General features: G+C 46.7%; 2 protein-coding genes across 3 annotated transcripts in view; one reads left to right on the top strand and one right to left on the bottom strand.

Moving 5' to 3' along the window:
* The window catches only part of Parva (parvin, alpha), a 161,949-nt gene extending 140,177 nt beyond the window's left edge, over positions 1-21,772 (bottom strand). Inside the window, 1 exon segment of the mRNA NM_020656.3 lies at positions 21,577-21,772. Within this exon segment, the coding sequence (NP_065707.3) occupies positions 21,577-21,712 (136 nt within the window). The 5' untranslated portion in view covers positions 21,713-21,772.
* On the top strand, positions 21,328-23,904 carry LOC147996930 (uncharacterized). 2 transcript variants are annotated; one of them, XM_087607468.1, is made up of 4 exons: positions 21,328-21,969; positions 22,238-22,358; positions 22,759-23,063; positions 23,439-23,719. In XM_087607468.1, the coding sequence occupies exons 1-3, from the start codon at positions 21,711-21,713 to the stop codon at positions 22,817-22,819; spliced, it is 441 nt and encodes a 146-aa protein (XP_087463594.1). In that variant the 5' UTR covers positions 21,328-21,710; the 3' UTR covers positions 22,820-23,063; positions 23,439-23,719. The 2 variants fall into 2 exon arrangements, with proteins under 2 accessions (XP_087463594.1, XP_087463595.1); XM_087607469.1 differs by lacking the exon at positions 22,238-22,358 and having other exon boundaries at positions 23,439-23,904.
* Positions 23,905-24,353: the final 449 nt, after the last annotated feature.

The raw sequence follows: 24,353 nt of genomic DNA, 5'->3' as shown, positions 1-24,353 counted from the left end.
TATGTATCTATGTATGTATGTATGTATGTATGTATGTATGTATGTATGTATGTATGTATGTATCTATGTATGTATGTATATATCTATGTATGTATGTACACATACACACTGTGATGAGATATATTATTTTATATTCTATCTACAAAAATAATGAAAAGGAATTCATGGTGCTGGTAAACTGAAATAGGATCTTTTTATTTGTTTGCAAGCAGGCTTAATGCACCGTTGTTCGGAGCCATAAACTGTTTAAAAAAAAAAAACAAAACAAGCTTAAATGTCTGGCAATAAGAAACCGTTTGAATGCCTTCTGGCAGGGTGTGACTCCGTCATACATACAGAACACCAAGACCAGTAAGAACCAGAAAAGAGTAGCCAGACGTCTAAACACTGTACTTATTATTCTTATCAGTGTGTGTTGTGGGGTAAAACTCAGGTCTTCAGGCTTGCACAGGAAGCTCCTTTACCCACGGATCCATCTTCCCCGGCTGACTAAATGCTTTTACCACATGGTAGAAGCACTCGGATTTTCTTTCCTCTTGTCTGTCTTATCTGCCTGCCTGTCTGTCTGTTGCTCTTTGCTGATACTGTTTTGAGACAAGGTCTTACTCTGTGTCCCAGGCAGGGCCTCATACTTGCATCTATCCTCCCAGATAGACCTCCCGAGTGCTGGGATTACAGGAGTTACCCCCTTGCCTGGCTCATAGTTTTGTTCACATGTTCACTACCTCTGTCCTTTAAGTCCTGCAGTGAGGAGTACAGGCGGCCCTGAGCTTTCCGGTCAATACTCCTGACTCAGGAGCGGCAGAGGTGGCTTACTGTTCAGGATCATGTACTACTCTTGCAGGGGGCTTTAGTTCAGTCCCCAGAACTCAAATCAGGAGACTCACAACTCTCCCTAACTCCAGCTCCAGGGGGGTCTGATGACCTCTTCTGGCTTTCAAGGACATCTGCATTTGGGTGCACATACTCATACACACATACATGAGAAAAAAAGGTTTCCGAACACCTTTAATCCCAGTGCTGAGGAGGCAGAGGCAGGTGGATCTCCATGAGTTCAAGGCCAGCCTAATCTACATATGAGTTCCAGGACAGCCAGGGTCACAGTGAGACCCTGCCTTAAAAAAAAAAAAGGGAAAACTAAAAGATACTTTAGAACAATTACAACTTGTTTCACTATAAACAAATTTTAATTGGTTTAATACAGGTATCATTAATGCTAAGAGCTAGCTTGATATCCTGTGAACAAGAGTCACAACCTAGAGCCTCACAGCACACATCAGTGGAATGCCCAGGGGTCCAGCCTTGTTTTCCATGCTCTCCAGTATGGGGCCTTTTCTAACAAGTCTATGAGTTGTGTATATTAACACCAGAGCTCAGAGACCACAGTAAATCTGTCGGGAGGTTGCACAGCCAATGTGTGGCAGGACCTAGTGGCATGGCCCCTGGGCAGGCTTGCCTCTCAGTGATAGTTTGTTGAACAATTAACCAACTAGAAAAGTGCCAACATCTTGAAAGACTAGGGGAACTGTAACTTATAGCTGGTTGCTATGGATACCATTGACAAGCCAGAGTTCATTGTTATGGATGAATGAACACACACTACTCGGAAAAGCCCTCGACATCATAGCTGGCAGAGTTGGGCTTGGTTACGGAAGAGACTGACTAAAATCTCTCTTCCGTGGTTGTTGCTACTTTTACAATTTTTACGTGTGTGTGTGTGTGTGTGTGTGTGTGTGTGTGTGTGTGTGTGTGCATGCATGCACATTAGTACAGGTATCTGTGAAGTCCTGAAGAGAGCAGAGTTTATACTGGCGTTATAGAGGCTGTGAGCTTCCTGATGTGTTCTGGGAACCAAATCTGGCTCCTTTAGGGGAGCCCCAGCCCCACCTTTTTATATCTCTTTATAGGGGAGCAACTTTGGGCCAGTCACTTCCCCCTCTGAGCCTCAGCTTTCCTATCTGTAAAATGGAGTGACAGGACCTCCCGGGAGTCCTGTTGGGATTTAACTCATGCAGATGCTTCACATATGTTGGCTCCATACAAAGACAAAGGAAAAGAACAAACCACACTCAACACACGGGCAGGCACAGCCCTTCCATTCCAATGCTAAAAGCGAGCCAAAAAATGGCTACACCTCTCCCAGTGCTTCGACTGGGAGAGCAGGTTTCTAACTGTTCTGGTACTGCCTCTTGACATCTAATATCATCTCCAAATGCCAGGCTTCATTTGAATCGCATCAAAGCCAGTCTACTGACTGCCTCTGTTGATTTTAGGGACCTCAGCACTGCCCTAGCTCCACCTCCAAGAGGAACGGCCCCAGGCCAGGCCTGAACTGGCTTTACCTGAGTCTCAGAAGAGATGGCTGCAGAGGAACCCAAGGCTGTGATGGGATCTACTGTTCACTTTGAAGTGCAGCTAGGGCCTGGGCCATGAATTTGTCTCGGGCTACGCAACTAGGTCATACCAAGGCCACTTGGCAGGGCATAGCCCAGACTTTGGCTGCTCTTTCTGCCCAAGAAGGTGGTGTTGACCTCTGGGTGGCTTGAGGGCTCAACTTTATGAGTTCTAAGTGCAGCAAGTTTTATCTGAAAGCATTTTGGAATCCAAATTTTTAAAATAGCCAATGGCTGGGCATGGTGGTACACCCTTAATCCCCAGCACTTGGGAGGCACAGGCATGTGGATCTGAGTCAAAGGCCAGCTTGTTCCTCCGTAGTGAGTTACAGGGCTACATAGTAAGACTCTCTCTCAAAACAAAACAAAATAAACAAAAACCCGCCAAAGGCTCACACATGGGCCCTCTGAAGCCCTGTCCTGCGAAGCAGCTACCCCCTCGGAGCGAGGACAGTGCTCAGCACGCCCGGCAGTCCGCTCACTACAGGGGCATCGCAGGTCGACCTTCAGAACCTACGATAGTCTTCTGTTTTTCTCAAAATCAAAGTGGAAAACTTCAAATATACCCTAGAGTAGCAATAGCAACAATCGCCCTCCCTCCCCATACCTTCAACTACAATTTATGCCACAACTGTGGATCAGCACACACAGAGATAAATTTTAAAATGTAAAGAAAAGTTTTTAAGGGCTGGAGAGATGGCTCAGTGGTTGAGAGCACTGACTGCTCTTCCAGAGGTCCTGAGTTCAATTCCCAGCAACCACATGGTGGCTCACAATCATCTGTAATGGGATCTGATGCCCTCTTCTGGTGTGTCTGAAGACAGCAATAATGTACTCATATAAACACAATGAACCTTTTAAAAAAAGGAAGAAAGAAAGAAAGAAAGAAAGAAAGAAAGAAAGAAAGAAAGAAAGAAAGAGAGAGAAAGAAAGAAAGGAAGAAAGGTTTTTAAGAAAGCAACACCAGAGCTGGAGAAGTCACTGCAATCCATCGCTCATGAGTTGGAAGGAAAGTAGACTTGAAGAGCAACTTGTCGAGCCACACCTCCTGGGTTCAAATCTCATGCCTTCCTTTCACTCAATAAGATACAATGGAGTAGACTTCCCATCTCTCTTCGTAAACAATGAGGTTATGTTTCTCAGCCTCAGTTTTGCTTGATGGTAGCCATATCACTCTGGTGGGTGGTAGTTGGCGATGTGTTAGGATGAGCTAGCCAAACCTTCTGTATCTTCCACCTCTTCCTGGTGGTCAGCAAGGACCAGACTGGAAGGCTGCAGAGAGGCTTCTGTATGCTAGGCACATGCTTGGAACTAGGCTATCTCTAGTCCTGAATGACTTTTTTGTTGTTGTTGGCCTGTTGGCCTCGTTAAATAACAGAAGGCGACTAAGTCACAGCCATTGTCACCAAATAATATCTTGCATGTTAGAACCCCATGCTGTTCACTATAGGAAATCACAGTCCCATTGTAATTAATCTAAATGTTTCAAGCCCTGAAATAAGCCTCAAGTGAGAGAGGTGAATTTTGGGACAGGGTCTCATTTAGTCCATCATGGCCTAAACTTTCTATCGGTCTGAGGATAATCTTGCTATGTATCTAAGTCGAACTCTTGATCCTCCTGCCTCCACTTCACAGGCACGCAGCACAATGTCCAGCTCATATTTGCTGTCAAACAACAACAGCAACACAAACCATGTGGGCACAGTGGTACACACCTTACTCCCAGCCTAGTGGTGCAGAGGCAGGCTATATATATTGATATCTTGTCTAATAAAAAGCCGTGTTGAACCAGTGCAATCAAGGGCAATGCCAGCGGGTTCTGCTGGGATGTAGGGTGCTTCTTTATACTAATTTTTTTAATTTATTTTATTTATATGAGTACACTGTAACTGTTTTCAGACATGCCAAGAGGGCATCAGATCTCATTACAGATGGTTGTGAGCCACCATGTGGTTGCTGGGAATTGAACTCAGGACCTCTGGAAGAGCAGTCAGTGCTCTTAACCGCTGAGCCATCTCTCCAGCCCCTTTATACTAATTTTTATTGTGTTAATCTTCAGAGCACCAAGAGTCTGGCTGTTACAACAGCCAGAGGTACCTTCACTAGCACGGGACCTCTGACTTTGGAAAATCTCCCTGACCTCTCTGTGCCTCGGTGTCCTCATCTGAAAGGAGGTTAACTCCCTTCATAGGTTTGCTGCAAAGATTCAATAAGTTAGTATGTATAAGACACCAACCTGGCCCCACAGTAGGACTGTATTATGGTTCCTGCTGTCACTATTATTGTTTACAAAGTAATAACATAGACTGTGGCTTAGATAAGTGTCCCTCAAAACCCATGTGCTAAAGATGCAGACCTTACTGGGGGGCCTTCCTGCAATGTGGTGGGACCTCCGGGAGGTAGGGTCTCTCTATTGAGAGATCCTCAGGTCACTTAAGTGTAGGAGCGCAGCCCACCCTCTTCCCTTTTGCTTTTTAACTGCAAAGTGGTCAGTTTGCTGGGCCACGTGCTCCCCATCATAGCCACTTGGAACATCTAGCAGCAACGCAGAGCTCAGAGTATGTCTGTAGATCTGCCTACTCTTGAACTGAAACCTTCAAAACCATAAACCAAACTAAACCTTTTCTCTTTGTAAGCTAATTATCTCAGGCATTTCATTATAGCCATAGGAAGCGAAGTAAGACGTTATCACAATATTCTATATTTCACTTACATGTAGACATTCTTAATCTTTAGTTTGAGGCTGAAGCTATCTATATTCCAGGCAATCAACCTGTAGTTTGATGAAAGCCAGAAACATATGACCACTTGCTTAACAAGATATTTCATGACTGCGGTAACTCTATAAGATGAAATGTGCCTAAGTCAAGGTGAATCATGTCTGTACTTCCCCAAGCCAATGTCAAAATGAAGAGGAGATGGCTTCGATGGTCAGCTTTCTGGCTAACACTCAAGGGATGCTCATGAATTCTGTGGACTTTAAAGAACTGGTGCCCAGTTAGACACCCAAGCGACCAGAAAGCATGTGGAAAGTTACTCAAGATCAGCCACCAAGAAAACACAAATAGAAGCAAAGGATGGTACTGTGAGAAAGATAGACACTAACAAGTGTTGAAGAGGACCTGAGGGAACAGGTCTCCTTCTACACAGCTGATAAGAATAGCTCCACCCACCCTTTTTGCATACGTATGTGTTTGCTCTGTGTGTATGTGTGAGTCTGTGTGTGTGTGTGTGTGTGTGTGTACACATGCTTACAGTGTGCACATTCACATTTGTGTTAATGTGAGGAGACCGGAGGGTGATGGGAATCTTCTTCTGTCACTCTTCCACCCTATTGAGACAGAGTCTCTCGGTCAAAGCTGGAACTGACTGTTTTGGCTAGTCTCATTAGGCTGCTAACTCAGGAATTCCCTGTTTGTACCGTCTAAGGTTGAAGTTACTGATAAAATGTCATGCCCCTCTGGCATTTATGTATGTTGTAGGTGTCCAAACACTGGTCCCCTTGATTGTACAGCAAGTACTTTAACCACTGAGCAACCTCCCCAACCCAGTTGTTGATCAGTTTGAAAAGTTTGGCAATTCCACAAAATATCAAACATAGTACTTACCATATAACTCAGCAATGTCTCTCCTAGGTACCCAAGGGAAATGAAAACACATAGTCAGGGGCTGGAGAGATGGCTCAGTGATTAGGAGCACTGACTGCCCTTCCAGAGGTCCTGAGTTCAAATCCCAGCAACCACATGGTGGCTCACAACCATCTGTAATAAGATCTGATGCCCTCTTCTGATGTGTCTGAAGATAGTGACAGTGTACATAAAATAAATAAATTAAGTCTTTAAAAAAAGAGAAAACACATAATCGCAAATATTTATATGTGAAAAATTCAGAGTTCTAATTTGGAATAGGTTAAAAAAATGAAAATAACCCCTGTCCATCAGCTAAAGAGTAAGTACATCTACCCAAAAGAACATTTTCCAGCCATAAAAGAAATGAAATTCTAACGCATGCTGATATGTGGCCACCTTGACAATATTATGCTAAGAGATCATATAGGAAATTTCATTGTACAATTAGAGGCAATGTGTAAAACAGGTGTTCTAGTTTCTTTCTGTTGTTGTGATCAAACACTCTGACCAAAACTTAGAGGTAGAAAGGGTTTATTTCAGTTTCCACTTCCAGGTCACAGTATATCACTGAGAGAAATCAAGGCAGGAACCGGAAGGCAAGCCAGCTTGCTATTCTACACAGCACCTTGGTCAAAGGAACTCCCTTCACAGCTGAAGTACACAGGAACTATGTGTACCTTGTTGGCTTGTAGGCTGTTATCAGCTTGCTTTCTTACACAATTGGAGACCACCTGCCTAGGGATGCTGCTGCCCATAGTGGGCTGGACCTTCCTACATCAATCAAGATAATACTCCAGTCATGCCCACAGGCCAGTCTGATCCAGGCCATCCCTCAGCTGAGGCTATATCAAGTAGATCTTAAAGCTATCCAGGACAGTAAGCAAATCCATGGAAACAAAGAATAGATTCAGGTAGAGGGGTGGGGAAGTAGGCACAGGGATGTTTTTTTGAAAGGTAATAGAAATCGTCTATAACTTACAGCAATGATTGTACAACAGCAAACACACTGCAGAATGACACCATTTAAAGGTAGGTTATCTCAGTACAGATTTTTTTTTTAAATTACCATCCTTTTCTAGGGACCAGACGGTCTTTCTTCTGGCTTTGAACTTCCAGCAGAGACCTGAAACACGCATTCCCAGCTCACGAGAAGCTGTATGAAGACAAGTCACTACTGCATGACAGCCTCATGACACCCGGCTAATGAGCCTGCAAGTTAAGGCAAGAGGTCCTAAGCTAAGAGGTCTGGGCAAGAAGGGAGGTTTGGGAGGGAGCAGCACACCAGGCAGGAGAGGAATCTGTCATCCACACTCCCTCCCTCCTCCTCATCAGACACAATCTTCCAAACCCAGAGGTACAGAAGAGGCTGTTAGATTTTTTTTTTCACACAAGAACACCATGAATCACAATTCCCAGAACCAGCAATCCTGAAAGGGCTAGGTAGCCAGGAGCCCAAATGACTTCAATTGATGTCATAGACTGGAAAAGCTGACAGTCAGGCCTTACAAACTGAAAGTCAATTGCCAACCATGAAATTCATGGCCCCTGGACTCCTCTTCCCCACCTGCTTCAACACCAATTTAAGCAATTCTGAACTTTGATCTCTTTGGTAGAATGTCCCCCGATTTATTGAAGTGTCAGGTCCCAATTGTGTTAACGTCCACCTCTGGCAGGGCCATTACTAGGTGTGAATCTGGGTGCCCATCACCCTGTCACATTAGCACGGTGACAATCAGAAGCAACAAGTCAATCTTCCCCTCTAGAGTCATCAGGGAGCCTTGCAATTTACCATAATGACGGGCAGTGAGGAAAAGCAGGTGAGGTGTCATTTTTCCTCCGGGAGACTGGACAGACGCTGGAGGGGCTACCGAGCTTGCAATCCTCAGCCAAGACACAGCTGCAGCTCCCTGCAAAGGGCTACACTCTCAGACCTGCTTTACACTAGAAAGCAAGTTACCCTCCCCCTGTGTTTTGCAAACAGCCTCAAAACTGTCAGCCCCTGCTGCCCAGGCTTCTCCAGCTGTCACTATTAACTACCTGTCTTCTGCAGGTCTGTTCTACCAGGGCTGAGAGCCAACAAGGGTGTGTATGTGTACTCAGCCTTATGGTAAATAGGAAAATTCCTTCTGGCAGAGAAGGCTGTTCATTTCCAAGCCTGAGGTGCGAGGGTGCGGGGTGAACAGGGCAAGAAACTGGGGTTCCTCTGTGAACACCCTCTTGGCCTCACGGGGCCAGTGAAATTGTGATTCTGTAGTGGTTGTCAACAGCTCAAGCTGTTACTCAGTGAGGAACCCAATCTACTGGCCTTTGTCCCCAGGACCCTGCATCTGAGACTGTGCCCTGGATTCCCATAAGTCTCTCTGATTCAAGGCCGTGATGGTTAATCCTGACTGTCAACTTCACTGGATTTAGGGTCACCATAGAAACACATCTCTGAATGTATCTGTGAAGATGTGCCCAGAAAGGTTTTTGCAGAGCAGGAAAGAGCCATCCTGGATGTGGATAGCAGCATCCCATGGGGTAGGGTCCAAGACAGAATAAAAAGGAGGTGGTGGGCGCAAGCTGTGTCCCTCTGCTTCCTGACTGCAGGTGCGATATGGCTGGCTGACTCGCCCTCCTGCTGTCGTGCCCTCTCTCCCACGAGTGCACCCTGGAACCATGAGCCAAGTTAAGCCTCCTCCCTCCCTCCCTCCCTCCCTCCCTCCCTCCCTCCCTCCCTCCCTCCCTTCCTTCCTTCCTTTCTTCCTTCCATCCTTCTTCCTGTCAGATATTTTGTCCCAGTGACAAGAAAGATAGTAATAGAAGAACCAAAGCATGCGACAGACACTAAGATTCTCTGTTCAGAATTCCCACACCCGCTGCCTTGGTGCCTTACTTTCCACCTCCTCATGCTGCCTGCAGCCCCCATAGCCATGCAAGCCGGGCAAACGATGACTGTAGAATCACTGCTCTGAATTGAGAAGTCAGTGGACTCTATGATTAGCAGATTTAATATTCCGCCAATGAAGGTGTTATGGAGAGAGAGCAGCACGGAGCCTGCTGCACTGAGCCTCCTGAGTCATGGGGTACCCACAACCTGGGTTCACAACGTGGTAGAAACAGCCCATTCTAGCCCAATACAGTCACCCCCAGGAGCTCAGGTGTACTTTACACAGAGCTTCATTCCGGACTGCAGGGAGCTGGAGTGTGCTTGCCGCAGCACAGCAGAGAACAGTGGTGCACATGCGTGCTCTGGTCACATCTGCTACCAAGTGACTCCCAGAAACACTTCCTGAGGTACGGGATATGATAGACATGTGCTCCATCAGGCTCAGGTCCATAGCAGATGTGACTTATCTGATAATGGCTCCTGTCCCAGATGAAGGACACCCGCATAACCCACTTGTCAAAAAAGGGAGTTGGGGAGACGGCTCAGTCAAGTGCTTTCTTGCAAGTGCAAAGACCTGAGTTCAATCCCCAGAACTCACATATATCTGTGAAAGCCCAAATGGTGTGACAGTATGAGCTTATAAACCTAACCTTGGAGGGGAGATGGAGACAGCTAGGTCCCTGGGACTCATTGACCAGCTAGCCTAGACTATTGGGCAAGTTCTAGTCAGTAAGAGATGATATCTCAAAAGGCAGTGATCGGTGCTTGGGGAACAGCACTCAAAGCTGCCCCACTTCCTCTAGACACCTGTCAGCTTTGCTGTTGTTTGTTTGGGCCCTTTTGTTCACCTCCTTATTGGTTTTTGTTTTCAAGACAGGGCTTCTCTGTGTAGCCCTGGCTGTCCTGGACTAGGCTAGTCCTGAGCTATTGTTTTATTTTTAGAGTGGCCTTTCACAGTATCATAGGCAGTACCTGAATTTGAGACTCACCTCTCAGATAGCTGGGGTTACAGGCTGGTGCCTCACTACCTAATTAGCTGTCGTGATTGATTGATAGACAGGACTCTTTCCGAGGAGTGGCATGGCGGCCTTGCTGCTGGTTCACCTGCAGCTCCTTAAGCTTGGCACTTCAGTGAAAGAATGTTGAGACGGACAAAAAGGATGCATGGGATGGGAGGAGGCTGGGGTGAAAGAACTCTGAATCTTAGAGAGGTCTGGTCTGCCTGTCACACTGTTCCCTGCCCCCAGTCTTGCCAGTGAACTACCATATCTCAGTCCTTCACTTGACTGTGTTGACACTTGTACAGAGCCACTCAGAGGAAGCCTTCCCAGCCCCCACCTCCACATTCATGTTACACACTCCGTACCCACATATCCTAGGACTTGGTCTCTGCTCCTAGAGGTCTGCCAAATACTAGGACTTACTGAGAATGTCTTCCCACAAAGGTATATTCCTGGGGAGAGGAGAGGAGGGATTTTCACAAGCTAAACACACATAGCAGAAGTTGAAATCTAGATAGAGTCCAGGGACAACAAAAGTAACCCAAGATTACAAGAGAATCTGTGGCAAACTGGGGCCTTCCTTGATGGGAACAAGCTACCCATTGATGGTCATGGAGAGGGTGTGCTATGACAGACGCCAGGGACATAAATGGGACCAGAGCACACACAACTCCCACCTGCCTGGCATCTGCAGGGGAAACAGAGGATCATAACTGGTGAGGACCAAGGCCCAGGCTTAGGAAGCTCCATCCCCAGGGCTCTTGTCCTCAGGGGAAGCCTTTGGCTAGATTTCCTACTGGATTCAGGCTCCACAACATACTGGACACTGCACAAAAGTTTACACCTGGGGGCTGGAGAGATGGCTCAGCAGTTAAGAGCGCCCGACCGCTCTTCCAGAGGTCATGAGTTCAATTCCCAGCAACCACATGGTGGCTCACAACCATCTGTAAAGAGATCTGATGCCCTCTTCTGGTGTATCTGAAGACAGCTACAGTGTACTTATATATAATAAATAAATAAATCTTAACAACAAAAAAAAAAAGTTTACACCTGGCTCTTAAAAGTACTTTACTTGGGGTTGGGGATTTGGCTCAGTGGTAGAGCGCTCGCCTAGGAAGCGCAAGGCCCTGGGTTCGGTCCCCAGCTCCGAAAAAAAGAAATTAAAAAAAAAAGTACTTTACTTTTACCTTCGAAGGCAATTTAATATTGAATTTGTTGTGCGGCTCCCTTCCAACATTGGCTATTTATCTACAACAGCGAGTGGGGTTTTAGGTGCTCACCAATGTCCATGGAAAGACTCCATCTCTTCTCCAGTACTAATGGCCGAACTGTAATTATGAACTTCGCTTGTTAAGCAAATAAAGATATTCCAGGAGACAAGAATGGTCCCTACTACGGAGGTGTCCTTGGGCTGGAGCCCACTTATCGGTTTTCCATCTCCTCCTCCTGACAGAGGTGCCTTCATTAGCAAAGGAAAGAAAGAGTCTTTGTGGTGACGAAATTCCCAGACCACCCCATGCAGACAATAAAATGCAGTTTGAGAGAAGCCTGGTGAAATCAGAGCTCAGAAATCATAGAAGGGCTGTGAGGGCCCCGAGAGGTTATTCAAGCCTAATCCCCTAATTTTAGAAATGGGCAAACACCACCAGGAAGGAGTCGCAACTGACTGTGATTATGCAACCTATTAGTGAGGGCGATTTTCACCAGGTAAATATGGGGAGATTCATCCCTCAAAAAGCAACCAAAACTGATGTGTGTTCAATAGTATGCAGGGCTACAGGGAGAAGACTCTCCACAGTGTGTTCCACACACAGATGTGGGGGGCTGAATGAAATGTGCCTGGTGTCATGATAGGGTGGCAGGCCAGAGGCTCCAGTGCACACAGAAGGAAGAGTATCTCATCGCTTTCAGATGCTATAAGTTACATGCAGAAGGGAATCATCTGACTTTGTGTGCTTAGTTTATTTTCATGTGGCCTAGGACAGTCTTAAACTTGTTATGTAGCAGAGGATGATCTTGGGTTTCTGGCCCTCTTGCCTCTAGCTCCCAAATGCTGGGACTGCAGGGTTACACTGCCACGTCTGCCACGTCTGGTGGTGTGGAGATTGAACCCAGGGGTTCATGTATGCCAGACAAGCACTCTTACCTACCGAGTTATCATCTCAGCCCCTCAGATTGGGTCTTAATGAATGGAGAAGGCCTTTTTTTTTTTTTTAAAGAAATGTCAAATAGTAGGTGAACAGGCAAGAAGAATATGGCATTTTTGTATTTTTGTCGTGAGCATAGCCTTTACAGCTGAGCTATCTCTCCAGCCCAAAGATAAGAATACGAGAACAGTATGTGCTTGGGGAATGAAGGGTGCTTGCTATGATTAAATGAAGAGTTCTTAAAAGGGAAAAAAATGAAGCCTGGAATACAGAAAACGCTGTTCTGGGGAGAAGTTCCCTTTACATTTAAAAGTTAAACAAACAAAAATAAAGACAAGGGCTACAGAGGATATTCAGAGCACTGGCTGAGCTTCCAGGGTACCCAGACTGGTTCACAGCATTTACATGGAGGCTCACACCACCATGTAACTCTAGTTCAAGGGGATCCAAGATGCTCTTCTGACCTCTTCAGGCACCAGGCATGTACCTGCCTATGATGCACACACATTCATGCAGACAGAATGCTTATAGACATGAATAATTCTTAGGGGTGAGATTAGACAATGTATTTTCAGGCATGGTGGCTCACACCCACAATCCCAGCACATAGTAGGCAAAGACAGGAGGGATCACCTAGAGTTCCAAGCCAGTCACGATTCCACAATGAGATCCCAAAAACTAAACCAAACTAAAACAAAACAATATATTGGCCAAAGAAGAAAGAAAGAAGAAAAATGGACCAGGATGACTAGTTGGGTGGGCACTATAAGACAAACAAAAACAACAATAACAACAACAAAACAGAAAAGCAAAACAAAAAAAACAAAACAAAACAACAACAACAAAAACCCAGGTAGAATTTTAAAAATAAACAATTCACCTAAAAGAAGGCAAAGGACCTTTGCAGGCTGGGTGGAAAGTCACCGAGGTCTAGGAGGTGGAATCAGCAGGAGACTTGGCTGGAGCTGGGCTAACTGCCGTCCGTGCCTCCCCAAGACTGCTATCTGTTTTGTACAGCCTTAGTCCTAAGAAAGCATTTGATATTTTTACAATGGCTAAAAAAGAAGGTGGGAATTATGGAAACTTCAGGCTCAGTATCAAATGTTCACTGTTTGACCCTCTCAAACAGGAAGTGCCCCACACACTGCAGCTTTCTGTGGCTGACAAATGATGAACAGTAGACAGAAATTGGAGACAGGAAGAACAAACAGTTCCACTTGGCATGTCAAGTTGGGAGTCCGTGAAATATCCAAGTGGGATGTATTATGAACAGGGGTGAAAGGTCAGGATCGGAGATATTCGAGAATCATCAATGGGCAGGTGGTAGGTGAGGGAGCAGGGAAGATAATGGTGTGGGAGTGGAGTAGGAAAGACAACTGTGCAGAGAAGCAGCTAGAGGAGGGATCTGAAAAGTGGAGGGCCAACAGGAGCAACTTCAGAGAGGGCAAGGTACCAGAGATGATTTGAGGACTTGGAAGCTGAACAGAGCTGAATGTCTCGAGGAGCCTAAGCAGAGTCAGAGGCAGAACTGGTAAAGGAGGCCTTTGCCAGTGAAGTCACTTGAACAGCAAACAAAACTGACACTCTGATTGGGCTCTGGATTCAATACTCCCCCAGTTTTCCTATTTCTCCGCTTCTGTTTTTCTTGCTGGTTCCTCATCTCCCAGCTTCTGAATGTGGGGAGCCCACAGGCCTTAGTCCTTGGACCTCTTCTATTTTATAACCAGACTTGATCATCCCATTTAACCTCATGGATTTAAATACACATGGCTGTATCTCCACCTAGACCTTCCTAATGCTGTGACCCTTTAATACAGTTCTTCATGTTGTGGTGACCCCAACCATAATATTATTTTCATTACTACTTTATACTGTAATGTTGCTACTGTTATGAATTGTAAATATTTTCTGGAGATAGAGGTTAGTCAAAGAGGTCATGACCGGCAGGTTGAGAACCTCTGAACTAGACCCTCCTTCCTCTTGGTTCACAGAACACACTTATACCCAACATCACTGTATGGAAGCAGGAATCGTTACCTAGACAAGACCAAAACCCAGAACCGTCCTTCCTTTTCTCCAGGCAGATCAGCAGGATTCTCCACCACTGTTCAAATAGACTCCATCTTTGCAGTTGTTCAAACCTAAAACCCTGGCACCTTGATTTGACTCTTGTCTTCCATCCAGCCTTTCAATAACTCCCTCTTGATGCATATTCATACAACACAACACAACACACACACACACACACACACACACACACACACACACACACACACATCCATTGCTACCAGACTGTCAGACTCCCACTGTCTGTTACCTAGATCACTCTAGGAACCTCCTGGCTCGTCTTCCTGCTTCTACTGTTGCTCCTCAGTCAATTAACATTACCAGTGACAGCTATGGAGGGAAGACAAGCTCTTCTGTGAACCTTTCTGTCTTGCTCTGAGTAGAGAGGCCCAAGTCTCACAATGACACAGGACATAGCAAAGCAAAGCCAGCTGGGTTGTAATTCCTGAGCACAGACCCAGGTTGAAAGCTGACATATAACATCTTGGGCACAGGATAGGACTTGTTAAAAAAAAAAAAGGCCACTTAGCCCTTCCTACAAGGTCTAAATTAGTGCCATGGGTGCTCCATGTGGTCAGTAGCTACTTACAGAAGCTATAGAAGGTTCTACTGCCCACAATAAAGACCATTTCGAATTTCAAAGACTCTTTAAAAGCAAGCTGACAATTTCAATAGTTACTATTATTTGTGCCTTATAATGCAGATGACATAGCCTTTCCTGTAAACTTCAAAACTTCCAGGAGGAAGTGGAGATCTAGGTGATTGTGGCAAAGCACTTGCCTCACATGCACAAGGCACTGGGACTGATCATGAAACTGCAAAAGCTAACTAAATAAATAAAAGAAATTTCAGTCTCATATTAAGGACAATGAAAGAGAGATATTTTAAGGAACTCATCCTATGTCTAACAGACATTTAAACAGATTAGGATAGAAGTCAAACATACAATAAGCTATAAAAGACATTTTTAACACCAACTCTGTCTTGTTCATCTAACAGTAGTATTTATTTTTAATTTTTAAAATGTGTATATATGTGTGTATGTGTGTGTATTTACATATATATATGCACGTATGTATACATGTCTGCATATTACATGCATGCCTGGTGCTTGCAGAATGCAGAAGAGAGCATTAGATCCCTTGGGACTAGAGTTACAGATGTTGTGAGTTACTATGTGGGTGTAAAGAATTGAACCCTGATCCTCTGCAAGAGCAGCCAGTGCTCTTAACTACTGAACCACCTCCCCAGACTCTTGTCTGTTTTATTGTTTTTCTTGTAACAAGCACACACACACACACTCACAGAGAGAGACAGAGAGACAGAGAGAGAGACAGAGAGAGAGACAGAGACAGAGAGGGAGACAGAGAGACAGAGAGAGAGAAATGGCTGAGCGTGTTGGTATACTCCTATAATCCCAGGATTTAGGAGGTGGAGGCAAAGGGATCATGAGTTCCAGTTCATCTTCAGTTATAGGGAGTTCAAGGTCAGCCTGAGCCACATGAGAACCCGTCTCAAAAACCAAACACTTGAATGCAGGGACCTTAGGTTTGATTGATCTCTAGTTCTGCCAAAATAAAACGCACAAAACAATAGAACACAACATGGAAATTTACTTGGTGTCTTCTAAATGAGACTCATTCTATGATGTATGTAGTTAAGTATCTTCAGGAAGACATTTTTATAGAAATTACTGACCTGAATATTCCAGCACACATCCTATCTTTCAAAATCTTTGTGATTTAGAGTGGGACAGAACAGGTATCAAATGGTGAAGGGTGGGTCCCATGAGAAGTCCATACTGAGGCCCTAGGATAGTTTGTCGGCGTATCAGTGCACACGATTCTGAGGAGTTGTAAAGCATAGGAGGGAAATAGAAGGCAGATTCTGCACAGCACACACGATGTAGAGTGAGACCCAGCCCAATGTTACTACAGTTGACGATTTGTAGGTCATGGGCACATTCACCAACAACTGTCATTATCACCCCAGCCTCAAGCCTTCTTTGACTGTCGTGTAGAACCACCCTGTACATGCTAAGCACTGAGCTACGTCTTCATTGGGCTTGCTTGTCCCCTCCCTGTGCCCTGTACAGGAAGCAGCTGGAGTGAGTGGTGGCCAGCCCTGTCAGAAGCTGTATGCATTCCTATTTGCCCATTTATGGCCCTTGGATTCACTGATGGAATGAAAAGTTTATAGTTTATGGAAATACAAGTAAGATCCGGTTTCAAAAACCTCGACTGAGTATGGAAGGGCAGGGCTTATGAGCCTCAAACAAGCTTATAGAGAGACAGTGTGGTATAGGGCTATATTAATGGAACTCTATTTTTGCTAGAAAGGGGGAGACAACTCTGATGGGGTCCACCAGGCCCCCTCCATCCTCCCCTTCTCTCCTCTGGAATCCAGTGTCTGCTGAATATGTAAGAGCAAACGCCACATTCTGTCTCCCTGAGTCTTACATTCAAGGATGAGAAAGAAGAGTCCTTTTTCCCTTCTCTCCCCTTCTGTGCATATCCCTAACAGTGGCTGTGTCCCTAATGGCTACAGTTCCTGTCCAAAAGCCCTTGCAAGCTAGACCTAGAACACATACCTGTAATCCTGCTTACTCAAGAGGCAGAGGCAGGAAGATTAATAATTGAAGGCCAGCCTGAAAAATAAGAGTAAGCAAAGAGGGCTAGGAGGTCTGAGGAGATGACTCAGCAAAGTCAGACCACACAAGTATGATGGCCCAGGCTCAGATCCCCACCATCCACTTAAAAAGCAAGCACTCCAGTGTGTAGCTGCAATCCCAGCATTGGGGAGGCAGAGGATGTGGCCAGCTAGTCTACCCTAATCAGTGCGTGCTAGCCTACCAACGGCTTGACTGGTAAACGAGATTGTTAAGCAACATTAAACACCAAGGCACATGAGTGCTCCCCAACACACATCTTGGGAACACAAACACACTAATAAAATAAATAAATAAAGTTAGAAGCAATTGAGGAAGGTATTCAACATTGGCCTCTGTCCTTCACATGCATTCAAACCTGAACATATTCCTACACGTATCCCATATACACGTACAGGGCACAGGGAGGGGACAAGCAAGCCCACTGAAGATGTAGCTCAGGGCTTAGCATGTACAAAGCCCCGAGTTTGAGTCCCAGCCCTACAAAAAGCAATAACAAAATCAAGAGTGTCGAGCTGGCTCTGAGGTTAAGAGCACTTGATACTCTGATGAAGGACCCTAGTTTGACTTTCAGCACCCGTATGGTGGCTTATAACTGTCTGTAACTCCAGTTCCAGGGGGGCTTCTCTTGGCACCACACACATTACAGACATACATGCAAACAAAGCACACATACACATTTTTTAAATTGAAAAACAAACCAAGGAGAACACAAGGGAGGATGGTTGAATCTTAAGCCAAATGGGAAACAAAATAGGTGTCAGAGGTTGGTGGAAGAAGAGAACTGGATGTAAGACAGTATGGGGAGGGGGGTGCAGGGTGGGGAGGGAGGGCAGGGGAAAGAGAAGGGAGATTGACTGGGGACAGGAGCAATCTCTAGGATGTGCCAGAGATCTGGGATGGGGAGAGGCCCCAGAGCGTCTAAGGGTGCGTCTAAGGGTGCGACTCTAGGTGAGATTCCTAGCAGTGGGGGAGATGGATCCTGAAGCGGACACTTCTGTGGCCAGGCAGGACTCCCAGTGGAAGGGTAAGGACAGCGACCCACCCATAGAGCCTCAGGCCCAAAATGTGTCCTGCTAATAAGATACACAGGGACAAAGAGAGAGCAGAGTCTGAGGGAATGGCCAGCCAAAGAGTCCCCCAAATTGAGACCCACCTCATGGGCAAGAACCAATCCTTGACACTATTCATGATACTCCGCTATGCTTGCTGAAAGGAACCTAGGATAACTGTCCCCTGGGAGGCTCCACCCAACAGCCAATGGAAAGAGAAGCAGAGACTCATGGCCAAACATTAGATGGAGCTCTGGGAGTCTTATAGAAGAGTTGAGAGAAAGATTGAGAGACCCAAAGAGGACATGGACTCCACAGGAAGACCAACTGAGTCAACTAACCTGGACCATTGAGGGCTCCCAGAGACTGAATCACCAGGCTGGACCTAGCCCCCCAGCCCCCGTACATATGTAGCAGATGAGAGAGCAGCTTGGTTTTCATGTGCATCCCCCAAACAACTGGAGCAGGGGCTGTCCCTGAGCCTGTTGCTTACCTTCCTGCCTGTGGATCCCACAACCCTGAACTGGCAGGCCTCAGTGAAAGAGGAAGTGCCTAGTCCCACAACAACTTGATGTATGGGGTGCGGAGGGGAGGGAGTTGTGATGGGGGGATATTGACACCTAGGGGGGTTTCCCCTTCTAAGGGAAGGGAGGGAGGACTTATGTGGAAAGAGTTCTGGGAGGAGAGGAAGGATTGATATTAGATTGTAAAGTAAATAAATAAATATTTGAAAAATTAAAAAACAAAGGAGATTCCAGCTCAGTGGGTTCCAGTTTCCTTCCCTGTCCCTTTAGGTATGGGGGGAGTAACAACAGCTTCCTCCTATTACCAACCCTCCTACTTGTGGCCCGCCGGCTACACATAGCCAAGGATGGCTGCCAATGCTGCCAGAAACAAAATCATAAACCCACTTAAAACACGTTGAAACCTCTATGAAATTTTGGTGAGGGGTAACTCAATGATGGTGTTTGAGTATCAACTTTGTAGGTGACATCATATCACCACAGGAAAAGGTTGGAGATGCCTGCTCTTGTAGCATCCCTTCTTGGCTGTGTGTTGCCTGTGTCTGTAAATAATTTCTTCACTGCAGTGCACATGGCTGGGGTCCCAGCAACCTGGCCGAGGTTATCGAAGGAATGAAAAAAGAACAGAGTCACAGATACACGTACAGAAAAGCTGGGGTAGGTGGCCATGCACCCTCTGGTGGAGTGGCACCAACTATGCAGTAACTCAGAACTTCTGCATGTTTTTGATGGGGAGCCCAGGCTCGGTAGGAGGAATCTGTAGGTGGGCAGTCTCAGAATGCTTAACCACCCAGAAGGAGGATGTGTCGGATGCTAGTTTCTGCACACGCTGGCCAATCATTTACAACACTCGTATTGTGCACACTGTCAACATGCACACTCACTAGAGGAAGGTTTTGCCATCAGTCTAAGCCTGACGTAGGGAAAAAGGCTTGGCCAGCTTCCTTCACTCTCTACGCTCCTTCACTAATTATTCCAAGATCCCATACAAGTTGCCTTCTGTTTCCTCAGGGCTCTGCTGAACGGAAAAGACCGGATGCCAGAGAGCCTTAAGTTGATGTCCCTGAGGACTGGCTGCAGGGACAGCAGATGCTGGGCTTGGTCAAGAGAAGACTCTAGAAAGTAGGGAAATCTATTTCAGAAGGTTCGACGTCACATCAGACTCCAATAGAGTAGCAGACACACACTGGTAATCTTAGGGCAAAAACCACATTTCTCAAAGGTGCTAACAGTGGGGTGAGCACTGCAGGCCAGATATGGGCTTCAGGAATTCTGAGCTGCCATCCATCAGATGGATGAGCCTATACCAGGAACACAATCTAGGAAAAGGACTCCCCAAACTAGGATTTCATGATCAGTCATCCACAGTACACCAGTCAATGGCTTACCAACGTGCCCACAATTTCCACTTCTGTCTTATCAGAGACCTATGGCCAACTGTGGTTGCAAAATACTGAATGGAAAATTCCAGAAATAACTCCCTAAGTTTTATGTTACATACCATTCTGATTAGCATGATGAAACTTTGCTTCAGTCCAAACCTTCCTGGCTGGGATAGGAGCCCTGTGGATCCACATTGTATACCCAGCATTGGTAACTTAGTAGCCATCTTTGTTACTGGCTCAAGTTTCACCTGGCTGTCTCAGCACTGCAATGCCTGTAAAACTAGGTACTATCTGTTGTTGTTATTATCATTATTGTGTGTGCATGATGCACATGTGGGTATTCTGGCACAGGTCAGAGGTCAACTTTGTGGAGTCAGCTTTTTCCTTCCACCTTATGTAGGATCTAAATCACCAGTCAGGCGTGGCAAGCGCCTTTACCCACTGAGCTATCTCAGCTCAGTCCTGTTAACCTCTTACTGTGCCTAACATACAGGTTAAACTTTACCATAGACATGTACAGGGAAAAGCACACTATATATCAGGCTCAGAATAGCTTGTAGCATTGGCCATCTGCTGAGCATCTTGGAGTAATTCCCTTAGAAATAAGGTGGAACTAGGTATGACAGTCACTTAGTGGGGTGAGGTGTTTCGTAGATTCATGCTGCAATCTAGGCAACAGACACTTAGCTCACGCACTGAGTTTGCTAATTAAACACCAACGTGGTTTCCATACTTCAGGAGACTAAGAGCGTGAGACGTTTCCTAGTTCATCACCTCAGACCTACTAAAGTAATCCCTTAAAATGATCTGGGGGCTTGGCTGGTAGAGTACTTCCCTAACATCACTGAGGTCATAAGATCGACCTCCAGTACCACAGAAAAGAACAATCAGTCAACACCAAATTGGGGAGAGCTATAATCCCAAATACTTTGGAAGCTGAAGCAGGATCACAAAGTCCTGCCTACTACACAGACTAGGCTCAAGGTTAATCCCTGCAATTTAGAGTCTGAAGAGAAAGAACAGACTGTGGTGCTCAGGCAGTAGACCCAAGACTCTCAAAATTCAATCCCAGCACTGCCAAACAGGAAACATTTTAAATCCTTTTATTCACATACCTATCGCCACATTGATTCCTGAGCATCGTCCCTTCATTTCATAGACCCAAAAGTGAGTTACTCTGCCTACGGGACAAAGTACTTTACACAGAAACTATTGTGGAAACAAAAAGAGACTGCTGCAATTCACCATGGTGGGAAAAAGAAAAAAAAACTTTTTTTAAAAAAATAAAATAAAACTTGTAATGGAATGTCCAGGTTCGCAGCAGGGTCACAGCCCTGAAGTGTAGTGAGTTTATCTTAACCCCACCACCACCACCTCAGCACGTTCTTCTCTCAGTCAACTAACATTTTATATAAATCATCCCTGTCCACACAAGCCTTGGGGTCCCGCGAGAGATCCAGGGAGAGCAGTGCCGCTTCAGAAAAGGACCTGGAGGCGCCCAGGAAACGGCGGCGCTCAGCAGACCAATGAAGGCTGAGAGCGGGAAGTGACGGCGCCCGAGAAAACTTTCCAGCAGAAACTTGGCAAATGCCAGTCCTCGGGCGCGCAGAGGGCGGGGACAGCGGCCTAGCGGAGAGCTCAGGGGACCGGCTGGGCCTGGACTCTGGGACAACAGCCACCCAAAGCCTGGGCTCCGCCTGTGGCCCAGCGATGACACCGATCCGGTTGGGGCCTGGGAGGTGACAAGGAGACATTGCAAGGCGCGCCCCGGCACTGCCAGGGGGTCCCCGACTCCCAGGCTCCCGGATCCCTGCAGCACCCGCGGCCTCGGCTGTTCCTACCTTCCTTGGCTTTCTTCCTCCGGGCCAGCGTCCCTCCAAGTTTCCCCAAGAACGAGTCATCCTTCTTGCGGGACGGAGGCGACTTGGGGGTGGGAGATTTGGGGACCGAGGGTGACTTCTGTGGGGATGTGGCCATGGCGGCGGGACGCGGAGCTGGAGCTGAGCGGCCGCGGCGGGCGGCGGCGGGACTGAGGCTGCGGCTTTCCAAACGGAAGCGGAATTATTCCAGGCATTTGAGGCAGCTCGCTCGCCTTTCCCGTCCCTCGCTCCCTCCCTTGCGCCGCCCTCCACCCTGCAAGGAGCTGCTGCGCCGGGGGCCCCGAGCCCCGGGCTGCCCTGGCTGCGAGGATGTCCTGGCTTGCCGCTTGCTGGGGGCTATGGACTCAGGGGCAGGTGCGTGCTAGGGGGACTTGAGGCCTTATCTGGAGCCTGGAAGCCTTCACTTCTCCCCTGCTTCACACACACACACACACACACACACACACACACACACACACACACACACACACACACACACGTCAGAATCCGCAGGGAATCAGCCCTATGACCCTATTTCCCAGGTACCGGGGTCTCTTGCTCTACCTCCTGCATGGATGGGTCTCTATTGTTAGCACTCTTGTCTCCAGAAGTCAAGGAACTAAAATGGGCTCTGTCCCAACAGACTTCCCGTTCAACTTCTGCATGAATTTGCGGACTTCCACCTTCTCCTGTTCACATTTAACTAAAGCTGGAAGTCCAAGATGGCAGAGGCCCAGCTTTTTCTTCTTGCAAGGCACTCTTGGGTATGGCACCGCAATTGTAAGAAAAGAGGAGACCAGATGTAGGAGGCCCAACCATGAACTCCTGTGAGACACTCATCCTAACCTATCTAGCTAGAGCAATAGAATTAGTTGCGGTCTCTCTTGGCCTGACACTGGAGTCACACAGGGCAGTTTTAAAGATCCGTGCTGGGGGGGCTGGGGATTTAGCTCAGTGGTAGAGCGCTTACCTAGGAAGCGCAAGGCCCCGGGTTCGGTCCCCAGCTCCGAAAAAAAAAAAAAAAAAAAAAAAAAAAAAGAACCAAAAAAAAAAAAAAAAAGATCCGTGCTGGGGATGTTTAGGAGAGGTACTTTTACTGTGCTTCTTCATCCTACGTTGTGGCTAGGGCTCTTGTGTTTGACTATCTCTTTCCTATTCTTACAGGGTACCTTGGTACACCAGCGGGATGAGTTACATACTGTTTCCACAGCTCTTTCCCTGCTGAGGCATAAACAATATCTAGGCCTCCTTCACAGAGCACTACTAACAAACTACAATTCCCCTGAAATCAAGCTTGGGGGACCAATGAGCTTATCAGAATTAGTTGCAGAGCCTGGGTGAGGGGTCACCTACAGGTGTGTGGGTGGTCCCAATGCAGTCACACTACTGCAAATTCCTAGCCCAGCACGGATGACCTCTCCTAACTGTATAAATGGAATCCCCTTCAGCTAATTGCCAGCAGAATTGAGGTGAGAATCCAATGGTTGACCCTGCTCCTTCTATAAGGGACATTAATGAACAGTGATCTCTATCTATGTCAGGGGCTGAGGGGGAAGGGAGGTCGCAATTCTCACAGCTGCGTAGATGAAGATGGTGGCTGTCACTCTCCAAGGAGGGCATTCTACAACACATACACTACACACACTGATGGAATCTGACTGGACGCCTGACTCGGAGGGAGCAAGAGCTTGAACTGAGCTGGAGGAATAGGTCTAGCAGTTGGGTTGCCGATCACACAGCCTCCTGGCAGTGGTGTCTGTTCTCAGCCACAGGCAGGTTGCTGAGTGACATGCATGTTGATGAGGGGTACATGTGTCCTAACTTCCTTCCTATTGTTCTGATAGAGGCCAGAACCAGAAGCAACCTGGAGAGGAAAGGGTTCACTTCACCTCTTAGGTTGAAGTCCATCATGGAGGGAGGTCAAGGCAGGAGTCTGGAGGCAGAAATCGGAAGCAGAGAGCATGAAGAAATACTGCTTACTGGCTTGCTTCTCCTGGATTCCTCAGTTCGCTTTATTATACAACCCAGGACCACCTGCCCAGGGCTGGCACCACGCATAGTGAGATGGGCCCTTCCATATCAATCATTAATCAAGAAGATGCCTCACAGGCTTGTCTCTACTGTGATCCTGTCTGCTCAGATGACTCTAGCTTGTGTCAGGTTGACCAAAAACTAAGCAACCACAAAACTCACTTGGAGGGATATAGGACCTTATCTGGTGTGTGTGTGTGTGTGTGTGTGTGTGTGTGTGTGTGTGTGTGTGTGTGACTCTAGGCATCCAGAAATGAATAAAGAAGTTTTCTCAAGAGGCCAGATGAGGCAGACATGCTTTGATACACCCATAATCCCAGCACTTGGAAGTGAAGGCAGGAAAAGGAGAGCTGTCATAGTCGGCTACATAGCTAGTGCGACTGTCTCAAAACAAGGCCACGTGATGGTCTCGGCATGGAGAACCCATGAGATCTCGAATCTCTTTCCATTCCCACATGAAGTTCCTGCTAGGCCTGCTGTGCTTTCATTTGAGGAGATCCTGCTACTAAAGCCTTCTTGGAACTGTCTGCAGTTGTGTAGTCTAACCCACACACTGACAAGCAGCAGCTCCCGAGACCCAAAGTCTAACCAACAGGATTCACAAGTCCCGCCAGAGCATGGGTTTACTTATATCTGCCCAAGGGCTGCCATTTCACCTTTTCAGAATACAATACATTTCCTGGTGCCTCTTACCAAGCAGAAGAAGTGTTGTGTTTACCAGCCTGGAA

The sequence above is a fragment of the Rattus norvegicus genome, chromosome 1 (genome assembly GCF_021556685.1).
Source record: "Rattus norvegicus strain SHRSP/BbbUtx chromosome 1, alternate assembly SHRSP_T2T, whole genome shotgun sequence".
NCBI classification, from domain to species: Eukaryota; Metazoa; Chordata; class Mammalia; order Rodentia; family Muridae; genus Rattus; species Rattus norvegicus.
Note: the sequence above shows the minus strand (reverse complement) of the source record. Positions and strands in the feature narration are given on the sequence as shown.